Source organism: Mustela nivalis (genome assembly GCF_964662115.1).
Source record: "Mustela nivalis genome assembly, chromosome: 9".
Classification (NCBI taxonomy): Eukaryota; Metazoa; Chordata; class Mammalia; order Carnivora; family Mustelidae; genus Mustela; species Mustela nivalis.
Genome location: NC_139028.1, coordinates 92,975,818 through 92,991,647, shown reverse-complemented (window position 1 = coordinate 92,991,647; position 15,830 = coordinate 92,975,818). Strand labels below are relative to the sequence as shown.

The 15,830-nt window shown below is 48.6% G+C and overlaps 1 protein-coding gene and 1 long non-coding RNA gene across 3 annotated transcripts in view; one reads left to right on the top strand and one right to left on the bottom strand.

Annotated features, from left to right (window-relative positions):
- Positions 1-78: 78 nt before the first annotated feature.
- CD44 (CD44 molecule (IN blood group)) overlaps positions 79-15,830 on the bottom strand; it is a 35,094-nt gene continuing 19,342 nt past the window's right edge. The window contains exon 2 of the mRNA XM_082683263.1: positions 79-265. Within this exon, the coding sequence (XP_082539389.1) occupies positions 96-265 (170 nt within the window). The 3' untranslated portion in view covers positions 79-95. The remainder of the gene's footprint in view (positions 266-15,830) is intronic.
- Positions 3,520-15,007, top strand: LOC309840808. Of its 2 annotated transcripts, none has more exons than XR_014298807.1 (5): positions 3,520-3,651; positions 4,445-4,534; positions 10,200-10,243; positions 11,831-11,989; positions 12,913-15,007. It is a non-coding gene; the product is annotated as an uncharacterized lncRNA (long non-coding RNA). The 2 variants fall into 2 exon arrangements; XR_014298808.1 differs by having other exon boundaries at positions 11,831-12,522.

The following is a 15,830-nucleotide window of genomic DNA, read 5'->3' as shown; positions in this document are numbered from 1 at the left end:
GGCCCACCCTTCAGGCAACCATCCATCAGCTGTCAGGGAGGAGCCTCCGAGGACTAGGCCCCGCCCCCAATGCCCCACCCGCGGCTTTTCTCCTCCTACCTGCAGGTCTCAAACCCGACTTTCAGGGCTTTCTCCATCTGGTCCATGGTGGGCAGGCTGCTGTTGAAAGCCTTGCAGAGGTCAGGAGCCTCCGTCCTGGAGATGCTGTAACGACCGTTCTTCTCCACGTGGAACACACCTGCATATCGGCAGGTTATATTCAAATCTGTGGGATGAAACAGAAATGGTACATGCTTTTGCATAACTTATTTGGGAAGGATTAAGAAGTCTGTCTGATGGTAAATTCATTAAAAACAAAAACAGCCCCTGGGGCTAATAATACAGTGTATGTTAATTTTTTAAAAGGTATAAATAAATAAATCTTTAAAAAAAGAAAAGAAAAGAACATAACAGAACATCTCCATTGGCCAGAGCCTTCAACATTCACTCCAGCATTCCAAAGCACTACACACTAAGCTCAACTCTGAGCTAAGACACAGTAAAGGAGCATCACTCTGGCATTGTCTCCATTGGGTGCTCTACAAACAATTTTTAAGATTTTGTTTATTTCTTTAACAGAGAGAGAGAGAGAAAAAGAGAGAGTGACCGCACAAGCAGGGGGGTTGGCAGACAGAGGGAGAGGGAGAAGGAGACTTCTACAGAGCAGAGAGCCCCCATGTGGGGCTTGATCCTAGGACGCTGGGATCATGACCTGAGTTGAAGGCAGACATTTAACTGACTGAGCCACCCTGGCATCCCTATAAACAAGTTTTTTAAAAGCATATGACTTTTTTCTGATTCCTAAAGTAATACAACTTGTAGAAAACTGACAAAATTCAGGGAAATAATGAAGGAAAACAAGGTTATTACTACTGCCAATACTTGAAACATTTTGTTTTATCTTCTTTCAGTTTTCTGAATGTGTGTGTGTGTGTGTGTGTGTGTGTGTGTGTGTGTGTGTGTGTATACTTCTGTACTTATATAGTTAAAACAGTATTAAATGTACAGTTTTAGATTTGGGCATCCTTTTTTCTACTTTATCTTATACCATGAGCATTTCCCCACAATCATGTGCTATCCCTCCCTTACTTGTAACCTCTAATGCTTCTGGTTGCACCCAGAATAAATGTCCTCTTCATGGCTGACAAGACCTACAGGAGCTGGCTCCTATCTCCCTCTTGAACCCTCAGCAGCTCACTCTGCTCCAGGCATAAACTTGCCTTCAGTTCCTTCGGACATTCTGAGCACTTTGCCACCTTAGAACACATTATCTACCATGCCCTCTGTCTAGAGTGTTCTGTTCTCAGATCATCACGTTTTGTGTTTTAGCTCCACATCACTCCCTCTTAGAGGTCTTCCCTGAACATTGTTACCCAACCCACGCATCTCCCTCACTCACCCTGCTTTGGTGTCCCCACAACAACTTGTTTATTTATTTGTGCATTCAGTTATTATCCATCTGCCCTTCCTGTCATAGAAGCTCCAAGAAAAGCAAGGACCCTTTACCTGTTTATTTGGTTTCTCTAATTCTTAAAATAGTGTGATGGACAGTAGATGTTCAATAAATATTTACTGAATGAATAAATGGCTCCTTAAAATTTCCTACAAAATACACCTTCCACATATTGACAGATAGAGCCAAGATCAGTGGTTGGCTCCCAAGAGTTAATGGCATTTAAAACGAAGCCTAATGGCTACCAACTGGCTAAAGCATGATTTAATCCAAGGGCTCTTGTGAATTTTGCAGACATGAACCTAAAATCTCAATAAGGAGCTGAAGAATTATCTGCTTCTACCTGATTCTGTGAAACCATCTCACAAGGCTTCTAAACCATTACTAGAAAACTCCTTCTTTTTCTGGGGCTGGGTTATCATCCCTAGTTGGCACTCCAGTGAACTCCAACATGGAAAGGTGATGTCATTGAAACTGTCCTGGAGGAGTGTGATTTCTCCTGACCACGTCCTTGAGCCTCAAGTGCAGTTCTTGGCTGACAAAGAAGCTCACTGACGTTTCTGCTGGACCTACCATACCGTGGACCACAGGCCAGGCCAGACACCATGTTGGTAGTTAGAAGCCAGCTCTGGATTCAGACAGAACTGGCTTTAACTGACTCTATCCCTCAATGGGGCAGGTTCAAAGAAAGTCAGAAGATCTTGCTTATGAATCAGTGAGAAAACTGAAGCTCAGAAAAATGAGTTGCCCCAGGAAGTGAGCACTTCTATCTAGAACCTGTAGTTGATTTCCTGAATCTCAGCTGCTTTGTTCCTCACTTCTGAGCTGATAGCCAGGGGAGGGGAGGCCTGTTACTGCAATGTCCTTGGGTCCCCAGCACCTCTGGGGTTCTGTGGAACCCCATCTTCCACGAATGCCAAGCAGTGAATGTATGAATGTGTGTATGTGTTATTTATAGGCAAAGAAACGGAAGCCCAGAAAAATTAATTTCCCCAAGTCAGCCAATGGCAGAGCTGGAATCCCATCTCGGGTCTGCATAGCACTGAAACCCAAACCACTCCAAACCACTTTGCTGTGGACCTGGGATCCTTCCAGGTCATTAGAGCAAGCATCGGCTCTAAAGGGGAGAAGCGCTCCAAAACAAGGGCCATAGAAGGACAAACACTCGGCTGGCGTTGCTGAGCTGAATCGACAACAACCGCTTTCTCCTTTCCGAGCAGGAAGCAGGTTCTAACCACCAGGAAGCGGTGTCTGATGATTTACAAAATAAGATGATGAGAGAACTGTGAAACTTCTGTATGATCTTCCTCGCCTCGGAAAATACTAAAAGAAGAAGCAAGAAAGGGAGCTTCGATAAGACAGAAGCCTCCATCAGTTGCTTCTCTTTTTGTGTCATTAGCGCTTAGGTGCATTTTAAAAGCAGCAGTCCTGAGGGGCCTGGAGAGCGCGCGTTTTTGCCTGATTCATTCCTTTTGGGGGTGTCCTCCAGCAGCTCACACAATGCCTGGCTGATGAGGGAGGAGGACAGCAAGGAGGGAACTGCACAAGGCTCTTTTGAAATACTGTTTGTTCTCACTGACATTTTCAGTTTTGGCCTTTGTCAGCCAGTCTTCACGCGGTGGGAAAACTGTCAGGCCGGGTGACGGCCCTTCCGGCGGCTTTCCTCGGCCAGCATACAAAAGGAAAACACAGCCTCGCAGGCAGCTTCTCGGAGGCGAGGCTGCTCAGGGGAGGCCGCGGGAGCGGGGTGATCGGCCTGTCACTGTGTGGCCAGGTGGCCGCTGTCACTCCCGGGTTAAAAATAAAGTCTGAGGCCCAGACGGTGGTTTGGAGCCGAACGGCAGTTTCTGTCGTATTAAAATTCATTCTCGTTTACCAGCTGGCACCCAGAACATGCAAATGCAGAAGGAACCGAGACGTTTGAATAAAATGCCTTGAGTTCCACAGGCAGCCGCCTGCATGACTGCAGAGACCCGGCGCGGCGCGTATGTGCCGTGTGAGCGGCGGGAGTGCGTGCGTGCGTGCGTGCGTGCGTGCGTGTGTGGCTGCGCGTGCGTGGCTGCGCGTGCCTACGGTCAGCCGGGACAGCAAGGACCAGGGGACCTCAACCTGCGGCCGCCCTCCGTGGGGCAGCTTACTCAGGGCCTGCGACATGGCAGGTAGCTGGCAGGGGCTGCCCAGGGAATGCGCAGTTCTGGGCAGAGGGGAAGCCCCACGCTTCACGTTAAGCTTCATTCAGCGAACGAGGCCAGATGGAAGTTCGCCACCAGGGCATATGCAAAGATGGCGCCCGAAACTTGCTTCCAGTCAGCTCTCCTCACGAGCCTTCTGAGTTCCTCCCTCTGCCTCCCTCTTGCCTTTGAGAGGGACCAAGCCTTCAAGGCTGTGTAGCCTTTCACAGTTTATGAAGACTTTCCAACACGCTTCCTTCACACTGACGCAAACCCGAATTATGACTCCAAAGGCTACTAATTATACCAGCAGCAATAATAATAGCAAATACAGACCAGGCAGACACCCCTCTACACACTTCCCAAGTTCACTCATTTTATCCTTAAAACAACCCTATGAGGTAGGTGATATTATTATCCCCACTTTACAGATACAGAAACCGAGGTACAGAGAAGGGAAGAAACATGCCCAGGTTCACAGAACTAGTGATGATGAAGCCAGGATTCAAATCCAGTCAGTCTGCCGCCATGCATGCAACACACTTACCCACTGGGCTAATAGGGCCAACTCCCAACTTTTGATGACTTCCCAGCCTCCCCGGTGCATAGTCTTTCCAGAATATTTCCAAGGTTCAGGGAAAGTTAGAACAAGATCGAGGTGTGAGTAGCTGTGGACCACAGATGGCTGGACAGACACCAGCATCTCCGGCCAGGGCCACGCCACGAACCCCTTCCAGAGAAGCAGGGCTTAACACGTGTGTGTCTTTCTCCTGAGAAACAGAGGCTTCTGTGATTCGGGATCTGTGGTGACTCAAGAGGGCTAATACAGCATGGCCAACTGCATGTCTCACACAAGCATTTCCAGCTGAAAGTAAGTCAAGAATGTTTTCCGTTGAGCCCTCTGGTCTCCCATAAATCTCCTGCGTCATGTAACAAAGAAACGGTCCCAAGTCCCTCCCTCTGAGAGACCCAACAGGCAACATTAACTGTTCAAAGCCACTTTCACATTCAGGGAGGAGTCTCTCTGTGGGGAGAAGGGCCACCCAAGCCATTGGAGTACTTATGACTATAGGAGGGACAGAGGGGTCATGGGGCCCAGTGTCCAGGGTTTCTCAAGAAGAGGTTTGCCAGGGATCTGTCAGGAAGTCTAGAAAAAGGTGCTCTCCAAGAGTCTAACCTAATCCCAGACTTCGGCATACTGAGGACCTCCCACAGGTGGGTTTGAATCTTGACAAAGCCCCTTGCTCTAGGCTACACAGCTAGTTAGTTCCTTCCCCTCTCTGACACTCAATTTTCTCAATGGATGATGATACCAACTGATCCCGGTTTTTTAAAAAATTATTTTTATCTGACACAGAGAAAGAGAGTAATCACAAGTAGGCAGAGAGACGGTGGGGGGGGGGGGAAGCAGACTCCCCACTGAGCAGAGCGCCCAAGACGGGGCTCCATCCCAGGACCCTGAGATCATGACCTGAACTGAAGGCAAGGCTTAACCACTGAGCCATCCAGGCACCCCCCGATTCCGGTTTGATAGGTGATTGGCAATTAATTAAAGTCAATGGTTGCATACCTATTAGGCAGCTTATATACTCCAGCTAATTTAATTCCCACAAAAAGTGCTATCAAGGAGGCACTTCAGCCAAACCCTTTTAGAGACAAGGGAACAGAGGCACAAATAGATTCAATAACTTGACTCCAGTCATCCAGGTGGGAGAGGCAGGGATCTAACTTCAGTGCTGGGCTGCCAATTAACTATGCAGGGTTCTGGGGTAAACTCATTCTTACTTGGATAAATCCTAGCTGACCCATATAATACCATTAATCTTACCTATATTTTCCACTAAGCCACAGATCAAGGAAAATAGGTCTCTCTAGTAAAATCGGCCCAGCACATTTCAAAACCTTGCCAAGCGAGATTGCAAGACCGGAGAAGAATGGTTTACCCAAGTCACTCCCCCCAAGTGGGAGAAAATCACACCATCTGTTGAGAATAGAGCACTGTGTAATTTTTCCCTAACATGCCATTATCCATGTGCCTGCAAACCTTCCTGAGAGGTGAGTGGAGCAGGGGTGGTCTCACAGTTGACTAGCAATGGTGCTAGGTGACAAGAGGTTTTCCACCTTGAATCCACCAGTTGGTCTTAAGGGGGTGTCCATAAGCCTGTGATGTTGTGTGCAAGCCTATGTGTGTATGTACATCTTGGTGTGCACTTGTGTACATGTAGAGGGGTTTGGGTGGGACAGACTCCCTAGGTTTCACTGGTTTCTCAAAGAGGTCTGTGAAATGAACAGGTAAAGAATGACAAGGAATTAGGATCACCCCAGGTTTCTTCAGTAATGAGAGATTCCAGGATTCTGGAATTTCAGAACTTCCTCGTGGCCTTGTGACAGCCCAGGCTGTATGTCTCCCTCCACACTGTGTCCCCAGTACTCAGCACAGTACTGCCTAGAGTAGGCACAGGTTGAACAAACGAATGACTAAATGAGTGAATGAATAAATGAATATGGAGATACTCTAGCCTGCTCCCCAAAACTCAGGACAGGCAGACTTGGGAGGTGCAAAGAACACATCTCAGGCCGAGTCCCCAAGTGACATCTAGAAAATCACCAGCTGGGCCTTGTTGAGAATTCCCTGTCAGACGTTTAAAACGTCTTTCCCCTGAAGCACCTGCTTCTGAGAATCTCTCCCGTTTTCCCTGGAAGGGTCTCAGAGAGCCACTTTCAGTGTTGGAAGTGGCTTTATCGGTCTGAATTCTGGCTGTCATCTCTGCAATGGGCATCCTGTCATAGGACCATTCCTGCAGTCAGGTCTGGGAGAGGATGACAGTCATGCTTCGTGGCAGGTGGAGGCCAGCAGAAGATGACACACAGTCATCCTATGCCCAGAGCCTCCTGGTCCTCTGAAACAGACTTCGCCAGATAGTCCCAAATGAATTTGTTGCTTCTCCATCATGAGACCCCCAGATGTGCCTCGTCCCTATTTGACATCTCCCCAAGAGGGATAAGGCAGAATAGGATTTTTTTTTTTCCTACTAATTTGGTCTCAGAGTCGGCTATGTGTCTGGGGGAAGTGGATTTTTCCTGAAGTTGGCAATAGGGCCAGCTCCTGGGACCTGGTGCCTGGTATAGTTCCCACGGCCACAAAGACAAGCGTCATGACTCCCCCATTGCCAACATAGAGCCGTGTGAGCTTTTCAGCTTCTGCACCTCAGAATTCATTTCATTCTTGCCACCATTCCATGTGGTCGGCACCTTCATTTTCCCCTTTTAGGCAGGAGGTAAGTGATTCACAGAGAAGACAGGAGGAACCGGAGCTTGTAAGCAGGGGCTAGGTTTCAGACTGGGCAGTCCAGCCAGTCACACTGAGGTGAGAACAGCACCCTCTGTGTGAAGAAGATGCTAGAACTATAGGAAGTCACTTATCCTCCATGAGGTTTCTCAAGTGCAGAGAGGTGATCTCTATAAGAGAGCTCTGGAAAGGGGCGCCTGGGTGGCTCAGTGGGTTAAGCCGCTGCCTTCGGCTCAGGTCATGATCTCAGGGTCCTGGGATCGAGTCCCGCATAGGGCTCTCTGCTCAGCAGGGAGCCTGTTTCCTCCTCTCTCTCTCTCTCTGCCTGCCTCTCTGCCTACTTGTGATCTCTCTCTGTCAAATAAATAAATAAAATCTTAAAAAAAAAAAAAAAAAGAAGAGAGCTCTGGAAAGAGGAATTGGAGCTTCCTGAATATTACTGTAAGATCAGAGGTCCCTTGATTCTGGGCCATGAGACTCAAGAGGTCAGGGCCTTTGCTCAAAAACAGGTTCTTCAAGAACCTGTTTGCTCAAGAACAGGTAAGGCTTCAGTGGAGGCCCTCCCCAAGGAACGTCCACCCTCTCCATCAGGAGGAGATTCGGAGGTCTCCCTGTTCACTGGCTTGCCCCAACTGTGGGCTGCCTACCTCTTACTGATTCTACCTGTGCTGGTCTTGTGATCCCTTTGGGGGCTGAGAATTCAACCTGAGCTACAGCCTCAGGCTTCCCCTGCCCTTTACAGCCTCTGGCCCATCAGGCAGGGCAAATGAAGAGAGGATCTTGGGACTTAGGGTTGGCCCAGGGCTGGGACACCAGACCACAGGCTGTCCCTGTGACATTTTGAGATGTTTTCTGCCCAGCCCAGAAATCTCAACAGATCAAGCTAAAATGCCAAGCCAATCAAGCCAGGGATGGCCCTTCAGGCTAACTGTGTCTAACACCATGAGCTCCTGGGAGGAGGTGGCAGGCAAGCTTCTCGGGTAGTGGCAGCCGGAAGCGCTGGTGGATTCCCCCACATTTTTCATTTTCATAGTGTTTATCTTGAAGTAGCCAGGATTCTGTTTCTGTCTTCTGATTTGCTGAGCTCATGTCTAAAAAAAGATTACACAACTCACAAACCTAACCGAACTGATTCTGATTAGAAGCAGGGAGGGAAAAGGCCAGTTTTTTTTTCCCCAAGCATAATGGTTAATTGGATCATCTATGTTTAAAGACAGGTGGGGCAATGGCAGTTTCTAAGAGAAAATCCAGAATAACTGAGCATCGTTCCCCAGCCCGTTGTGAGAAAAGCAGGGCCTTCGAGGTGCATAACTGCTAGAATCCTGACTCCTTGTCCAGTGCTCTCACTCTTGAACTGCTCTTATAAAAGGCCTGAGCAAGCTGTTCCCAATAAAGCCACAATCTACTGTCTTAACAGGACACGAAGAAACCATTCTATTCTTTGTTTCCGTCATTGTCTTTAAAGACCCCCAGTTTCTATCCAGGAGCCTTCCTAGCTCTTAGGGCCCCTGCTGCCACCCAGGCCCGCCAGGCCAGAAGGCTGGCAGCCTTCCTGCTGCCCCCACGTCACTCGCCCCCATCCCCTGACGCCCATGTGATGAGAGCCTGGTGAAAGGATCTATTGTTCAGGATCCACTTCTGAATGAGGCCAAAATCACACTCAGTGGCCGAATCGCCTTTGGCTGCCCAGTGCAGACCATGAGTCTTGGGTGACTCAGTCTCTCCCGGAATTGCCCCCGGAGGTGGGTGAGGGTTTAATGAGCAGAGAAAATAGTCATACACTATCATACCCAGAGAATTTCCTCCAGAAATGTGTCCTGGGTTGCTTTCAACTGAGCTATTCATCTCTTGGCACTTAGAAAGGAAATGTACCCCAACTTCTTGGCGCCTGGTTATACCCCCTGACCTTTCAGCCTCTTGTCCATGGACCATAGAGCCTGTCATGGCCGCCAACACCAAACCAGCAGGGGCCCATTACCTCTGCCCTCTCAGATGAGAGTCCAAAGGGATTTCTCAGTCACTATCCTGGCCTTTCCATGGAGGCCTCCACAGGTCTGACCCCGCGGAGCTCTGGAGTTGTTTTGCAGTCTGAAGAAAGACCCCACCCCTGCCTCCTTGTAGAGTGATGGAAAAAAGGGAAGGGGACAGGGTGGAGAAAGCCTGGATCCTGGATCCAAAAGAATCTTTCCGGCAAAGGAGAGTGTGTGTCCCAACACTGTCATTTCAGTACACAACTCTGAAGGTCAAGCAGTCTTCAGTGAGTGAGTGAGTGAGTCTCCAGGAAGAGAGAGGGAGAGAAACCACAGTGTGTACACCTGCATGTTGCCATGGCGATCAGGAAACACTCAGGTCTGGCCTTGAAACCTTTGTTTTCTTCTTTTTTTGATCATATCAGTTTTAGCAGATTGACTAACACAAAGCCAGGATGTGGTAAAATGAAACGAGAAAGCCTCTCTGGGACCCACACGGGGTTTTTCCTGATGCAAGGAGGGGAAAAAAGGGGTCCCACTCTGGTAACTACATTTGCTTGTCCTGGTGTAGTTATGATTCTGGCTATATCACCTCGTTCTGGTTCAGCTTTTGCTCGGTCTGCTGCCCGTACTTTGAGGAACTGGTTGACTGTACTTAGTTCAAGGGAGGCCCTTCATGAATGCCGAGGCAGACCAAGGCTGTCACACACAGGTGGGAGCTGCATTCAGGGGGTTCGAGGGCCGCTGATGCGCTTCTGAGCCCCAGGGCCCCCACCTGGGAGGAGGAACTGGTTTTAGCTTAAATCCTGTTAGTTATAAGCTGCATGACCTTGAGTAACTCACGCTAGCTCCCAGGTTCACACCTCACCTTCCTCCCTCCCAGGACCAAATAAGGACTTAGGGAACACTTGGCGCCTGTGGGATAAAAGGTGGGGGGGCTGGTATGCACTCCAGGGACAGTACTGAAATCTCAGATATCTTCTCTAAAATCCAATATTAGTTTCGGGCGCATTTGAGCTCCAAGCCCTGGGGAACAGACAGATAGAAGTGTATAAGCCAGCCTTAGTGATCTTGCCATGTGGGTGGCTTCATTCTCCAATTCCACTTCCCAAAGCAGTTCTGTGAGGCCCAGCAGGTAAATGCCACGGATCCATTTTCCAGATGAAGAAACTAAGGAACAAGAGATTCAGAGACTCCAAGTCTTACAGAGCCTGAGTAACAAACCAGACCTTGACTCAGATTGTCAACTTCTTCCGGTTTCCCCCCATTCTTGGCAGGGCTCACCTTTCCATCTCAGATTGTCAACAAGCAGAGGGAAAAGGTGAGTGCTAGAGAGAAACAATAGTTTTCAGACTGTCCCTTACCATGAAGTCTTAGGCAGAGCCACAGTATTTAGGACAGGTGAAAGCAGACCTATTCCAGGGGCAGCGGGAGTGAAGGCGGAGGGGCAGACCCCAGATCCTTGACCCACCAGCTGTTTATTCTTGCCCAGCCCCCCTGCCACCCTACCAGTGGCCCTGACGCCCTCCACAACGCTCTGGGAGGCTCACTCTGGAATTCTCTGGAAACCACTCATAGCAATGATAACCAATCGGTAAGGCCAGCAATGTGCCAGCAGCTCCAAAGCATTTGGAGCCCTAAGAGGGTTAGTCACTCCTCGTGATAGCTATGGAAACACAGAGTCGGAGCGCTAAGTAATTAGCACAGGCTCACAGCTCAAAGGCTGCAGCCCAAGTTAAACGTAATTGTGTCAAAATGCTTTACAAGTGATATAGGCTTAGTATGACTATTTTTGTATTTTTTCCCCCTCAGTCTCAAGAATAAAATTACTTTGCTTTTTAAAGTTCAGCAGAGATTGTCCCAAGCCACCCTCATCCCCTCCCCCCCGTAGCGAGGAGACAGCACAGTTTGATTTTCCAATGCTATTTTACAAGGATGGGATTGGTCTACAGTGTACTCCACAAGATTTCTAGAGTCAGACATGAGGGTGAACTGTTGTCCTTCAAGAGAGCACCATTCAGATAGAGGGGAACAAGATGGCCACCAGTCCCTCGGGAACCCAACCTCACCACACAGCCTGGTGCCTCTCCAACTTGGATTTGATTTCCTCTGGCCTACCTCTTTGAGCATCTTCACAAGTGTTGAAGGACAGGTTCTGGAGTTTACAGAGCTGCTAGTCTGAGTCACACCTTAGTCCAGGAGACATAAGAGACTTTACACCTATGACCCCCCCAGACCATCTTCAAGAAGTCAAATTATCATCCCCATTTTGCAGATGAAATAAGTAAGATTCAGAGCACAACCAACCCACCTGAGTGGCAGGGGCAGTAGTCAAGCCCGGGGATGACACCAGGTCTTTGACATGAGTCAGTATTCTTGAACCACACTGGGGGCCTGAAACGCAAGTGTGTTGTAGGGTGAGGTTGGGAAACGTTTGTATGGGCAGCAGATTCAGCAGCCTGGCCCCTCGTCTCTTTGCCACTGCACTGCTTGACTCGAGGAGCTTCCAGGCCAGTTTCCAGTTAAAACCCCTCGCCAGAGAGTTTGCAGGCCACTGGGCTCATATTTGTTAGTACCAGGAAGATAGAGCAGGTGGATGGAGGCTCCTACTACTGGCTCCTCCAAAGGGGGTAACTCACGGACCAAATGAGCTGGGGAGGATTTCACAGAAAAATTGGCCCTGCCCTGGGACTTAGGGAGCCCATGTCCTAAACAGAGCTGACCACCCCAGGACCAAGATAGGCTTGATGAGCGGCCTGGCTTTCCACCTGGCTGTGAGGGTAGGTCATTACCGCCGCTCTTCCCGTGACAGTTCACACACCCCTTCGACTGCTAGGCTTTAACCTAACCATTTTATTAACTCTTTCTCTCTCTCCTCTCATTCCCACTGGCTCTGTCTCCCTCTCAGGTGCTAAAGTGAGAAGCTGTGGGCATTGTTGGGATGCACGCACAAGACGCAGGCTCTCCTTCCCAGTCCAAGAACCCCACTCCTGTTAATTCTTCACATGCTTTTAAGAGTAACACAAATGTCACAGAGCAGAAGCCCTATGGAGGGAGAGGCTGGATGGTAGGATATTTTTAAAAATCTGCGCCAAACAGATTTCCAGGATCGGTATAGTTGCAATTGCCCCGTGAGCTAATAGCTTGTAATTCACACCTCTTCCTGGGCTTTCCATCTGTGAAATCTCATCTGTAACCACAGATGCCAGTCTTGAATGCCAGGCTCCAGAGAACTTACTGCTGACAAGCTTTTAAATCTGACTCAAGCCACGGGGTTTGGACCAAAATCTTACCACTTCATGTTCAACTCTGGTGGGCCAAAGACAACTTCCTGCTTTTAAGGAACAGGGCCCACGCACAGAACCAGGAGCCTTGAAAGTAGAGGAAGTTAACAAATGACTCTTCTGTGAAGTTGCTAAAAGAAATAGGACTTGATTTTCCTCAAAATAAATGACCGTCGGACATGGCAAGAGACCATACCTGGTGAAAGCGAAAGCTCGAGAAGTGCTCTAGAAACATCAGGGGGAGGATAACTGAGCCTCTTCCTATGAGATCTTGGCCTTCCAAATCACCATTAGTATCCCCAGGGCATGGTGCAAGGTATGAATTCAAAACACCTTCTAGAAGGTACAAGTGTTACGTACCCGATATGAACCCTGGGAGCTAGGGAGACATATAAGGTCCATGCCATCATAAGACCTTAGCTTTTAATGTGGGGAGGCAGACAGTATATGGGTAAATGATTAATAATAAGGCAATTTGGGGTACTAATAGTGCCTCTTAGAAAATAAAAGGGGGTTCTAAAATAGTGATGTGGGGCCACTTTGTCAGGCAGTCTGTGTGGTCTGACATTTCTATAAACTTATGGGTGTATTTTACTCATTTTTATGGGGCTTTGGGTGTGATCAGATATCCAGCCAAAGGAAATTACTCCCCCACAACACACACACACAGATAAAATTAGGTACAGAATTCATCTTTGTCTTCCAGGGTCCACACGAGACATCCCTTGGATTTGGGCTTTCGAAGGAAGACAAGAGAAGCTTGGAAGTTCCAGTCTCTGGCAACTGAATGATTTAGTTTCTGAGATGAGAGTTCCACTGTGATCCTAAGCTGGGGACAGAGCTGGAAGAAGGGGATGCATGAGCCCAGAATCCTGGGATCAGGAACTGAACCAAAGGCAGCCGCTCAACTGACTGAGCCACCCAGGCACCCACAGTTTCTTAATCTTTAAACCTCAGTTTCTTTGCTAGTGAAGTGAAGGTAATGCCTACCTCAGGGTGATTTAAGAATTAAATAAGGGAAAGCACCAAACACTTAGCAACGGAATTGACACCTAGCAAGTGCCTGGTACTTGTCAATATTATCCAATCAAAAGGTAGTTCCAATATAAGGTCCCTCTTACTCTGGCTTCATTCTTGATTAGCTGGTCAACCACCCATTGCATCCTTGGTGACAACCACTCCGGACCTCCAGTTAACCAGGAACCAGGAGCCTAATTCTCCAGCGACATGTCTCTTGCTCTACATAATCGTGTGCTATCTGACAGAGAGTCTATCTATAAATCTTCATCTTAGGAAGGAGCCTGCCTTGAAGTGGGTTCCACTGGGATGACCCCCAATTCATCTCTGTATCCCCAGTGTCTGATATACAGTGTGGTGTCTGACAAATGTCCCTTTGGTTTCAGTGAGAGAAGCATGAGGCTGAGAATCCAGTGACCTGGGGTCTGGAGCCAGGCTTCTTCCTGATACACTGTCAGTCCTGGGAGAAGTTACTTTATTTCCCTGGGCCTTAGTTTCTTTATCAGACAAGTAAGAGTGTGGATCTGGTGACCTCTAGCTCCCCAGCTGACCCAGTTCCGTCTCTAGGAGAAGTCTATGCTTCTTTCTAACTCACTCCCCTGCTCCCCTGACCTTTCTCCTCCCCGACCCCCAGAACCTGAGTGGCTCCTTCTTGCCTGCAGGACCATGTCTCTGCATCCTGGAATCCAGGCAGCAGTGGTGTGACCGAGCTGCTGACAGTAATATGTCAGGCAAGGTACATCGGCCGGCAGAAAGAGACAATAGACAACACAAGAGAGTGTCACCAGCATCCTGCTCTCCAATTACACCAAATAAATGCCTTTGAGCACTCAGAGATTAGAGCCTTCCCGATCGAAGCTGGAGGGAAAGAATGGTTTCAATTAAGAGAAACAGCAGAATTACTGATTTCCTTAGAGACACTCCTCCCAAATTACTACAAACAGCCCCAGTGCTCCCTACTGTGAATTTCAGTGTCAAGGGCCAATTCAAACCATTCTTCAGTCGTGAGACAATCCTCAAGCAAGGCACTCTCAGCAGCCCCACCTCTGCAAGAGGGAGACGAGGCACTCCCCGATCTTTGGTGGTCTCGGAGGTCCCACTACCCCGCCAAGAGGGAAGGGAGGGAAGTTCCCACCACCCCCTTTCCTGAAGATAGCTCCCAGTAGGTCTAAATTGTTTCAAGGCCTTTCCTAAGGAGCCAGAAAAACCCAGACTCTCAGGAAAAGCAGATGCTTTGAATTTTCAAGACCTCCACTTACGGGGATGGAAGAACAGGATTAACTCCCCATAAAGCGGAGTGGAAGCTCGTGGTGTAAGGTTGAAAGGGAGAGGAGAGCTCTGGACTGAATTCCAGCCCCACCACATAAGAGCTGAGCCATCTTAGGCAAGTTCCTTTACTTTGATGAGCCTCAGTTTCTCAGCCTATAAAATGGCTCTAATGAAAATCAGTCGATCATTTATTCAGTGGCTATTTGCTATGTATATACCTCAAAAAGGAGTCTGTGGGAGTTATATAATAAATATGCATGAAGCAGCAGCCTTGGGTTTGGTTCCTAACAGGTGCTTAGTAAATGTCAATCTTTTTACTTTTCCCACAGGGATATAAATCTTGGACGACTGGCCACAGCTTTCCCCAGTACCGTGGACATTCCTAGGCTGTAAACTATGATGCCCTAACACCAAGAACAACCATTTGTGCTTTTATAATCTTCTGTTTCAGCCTGAACAACAGTCCACGGCCATACTCTCATGAAATTAAAAGCAAAATGAGAATCCAACAAAAATGCAAATACTCCTATTAAAAGGTGCAAGAGCCTTAGTCACTCCTCAGGTGTGGTTGGGAGTGGCCAAATCTTCTTTTCTTTAGAGGATAGCAGAATTAAGCAGTTAAAGGTAATTAAAGGTCTTTTTGGAGATGAGAGAAGCAAGCCCCCACCATTCTTACACCCTCCCCCCCCCCCCCGGGACTGATGGCCAGACACTCTATGCACCTAGAATTTTCCCTCCATGCATTTGAATTTTCCCCCCAACCACAACCAGGAAATTCCAAGCTTGGGCTTCTAGGGAGGAAGCAGGCTCTGGGAAACTCCAAAATTTCCAGAACAAGAAGGAAGCTCCTGCATTAAACTGCCCCGAAGGGCCCTTCTCTACTGTGAGGCTGGAGAACAGCCCTGCAAGATGCTTGGACCTGAGAAGGAGGAAAATACTCCCTCCTCCTCCGGTTCCACCACCAGCTCCCAGGACCTAAGGCAGGAAGAGGCCGATCCTGCTGAGACACGCAGCCTGGGAGACTGGCTGTCATTTCGAGAGGCAAGACCAGACCTGCAGTGCATTTCCCCATTCACTTTCACCAGCTACTGTACTAGCCAAGGTTCCCGGAACATCCCATGGGGCTGGATCGACTCAGTCATGGCTGTTGCAGTCAGTGCACATGGGGGCCAGCTCTCTGGGGTGCCCTCCTCACCAAAGTCAATGTGAGTCCCGTGGCCGATGTTTTGCCCAGAAAAGGAATGAAAACCTTCCAAAGGCAGCTGGATATATTTCCCAAATGTAGCAGCAGGAACGAAGTGAGGGCAGCATGGTGGAGGGGTTCCAGGTCTAATCCTA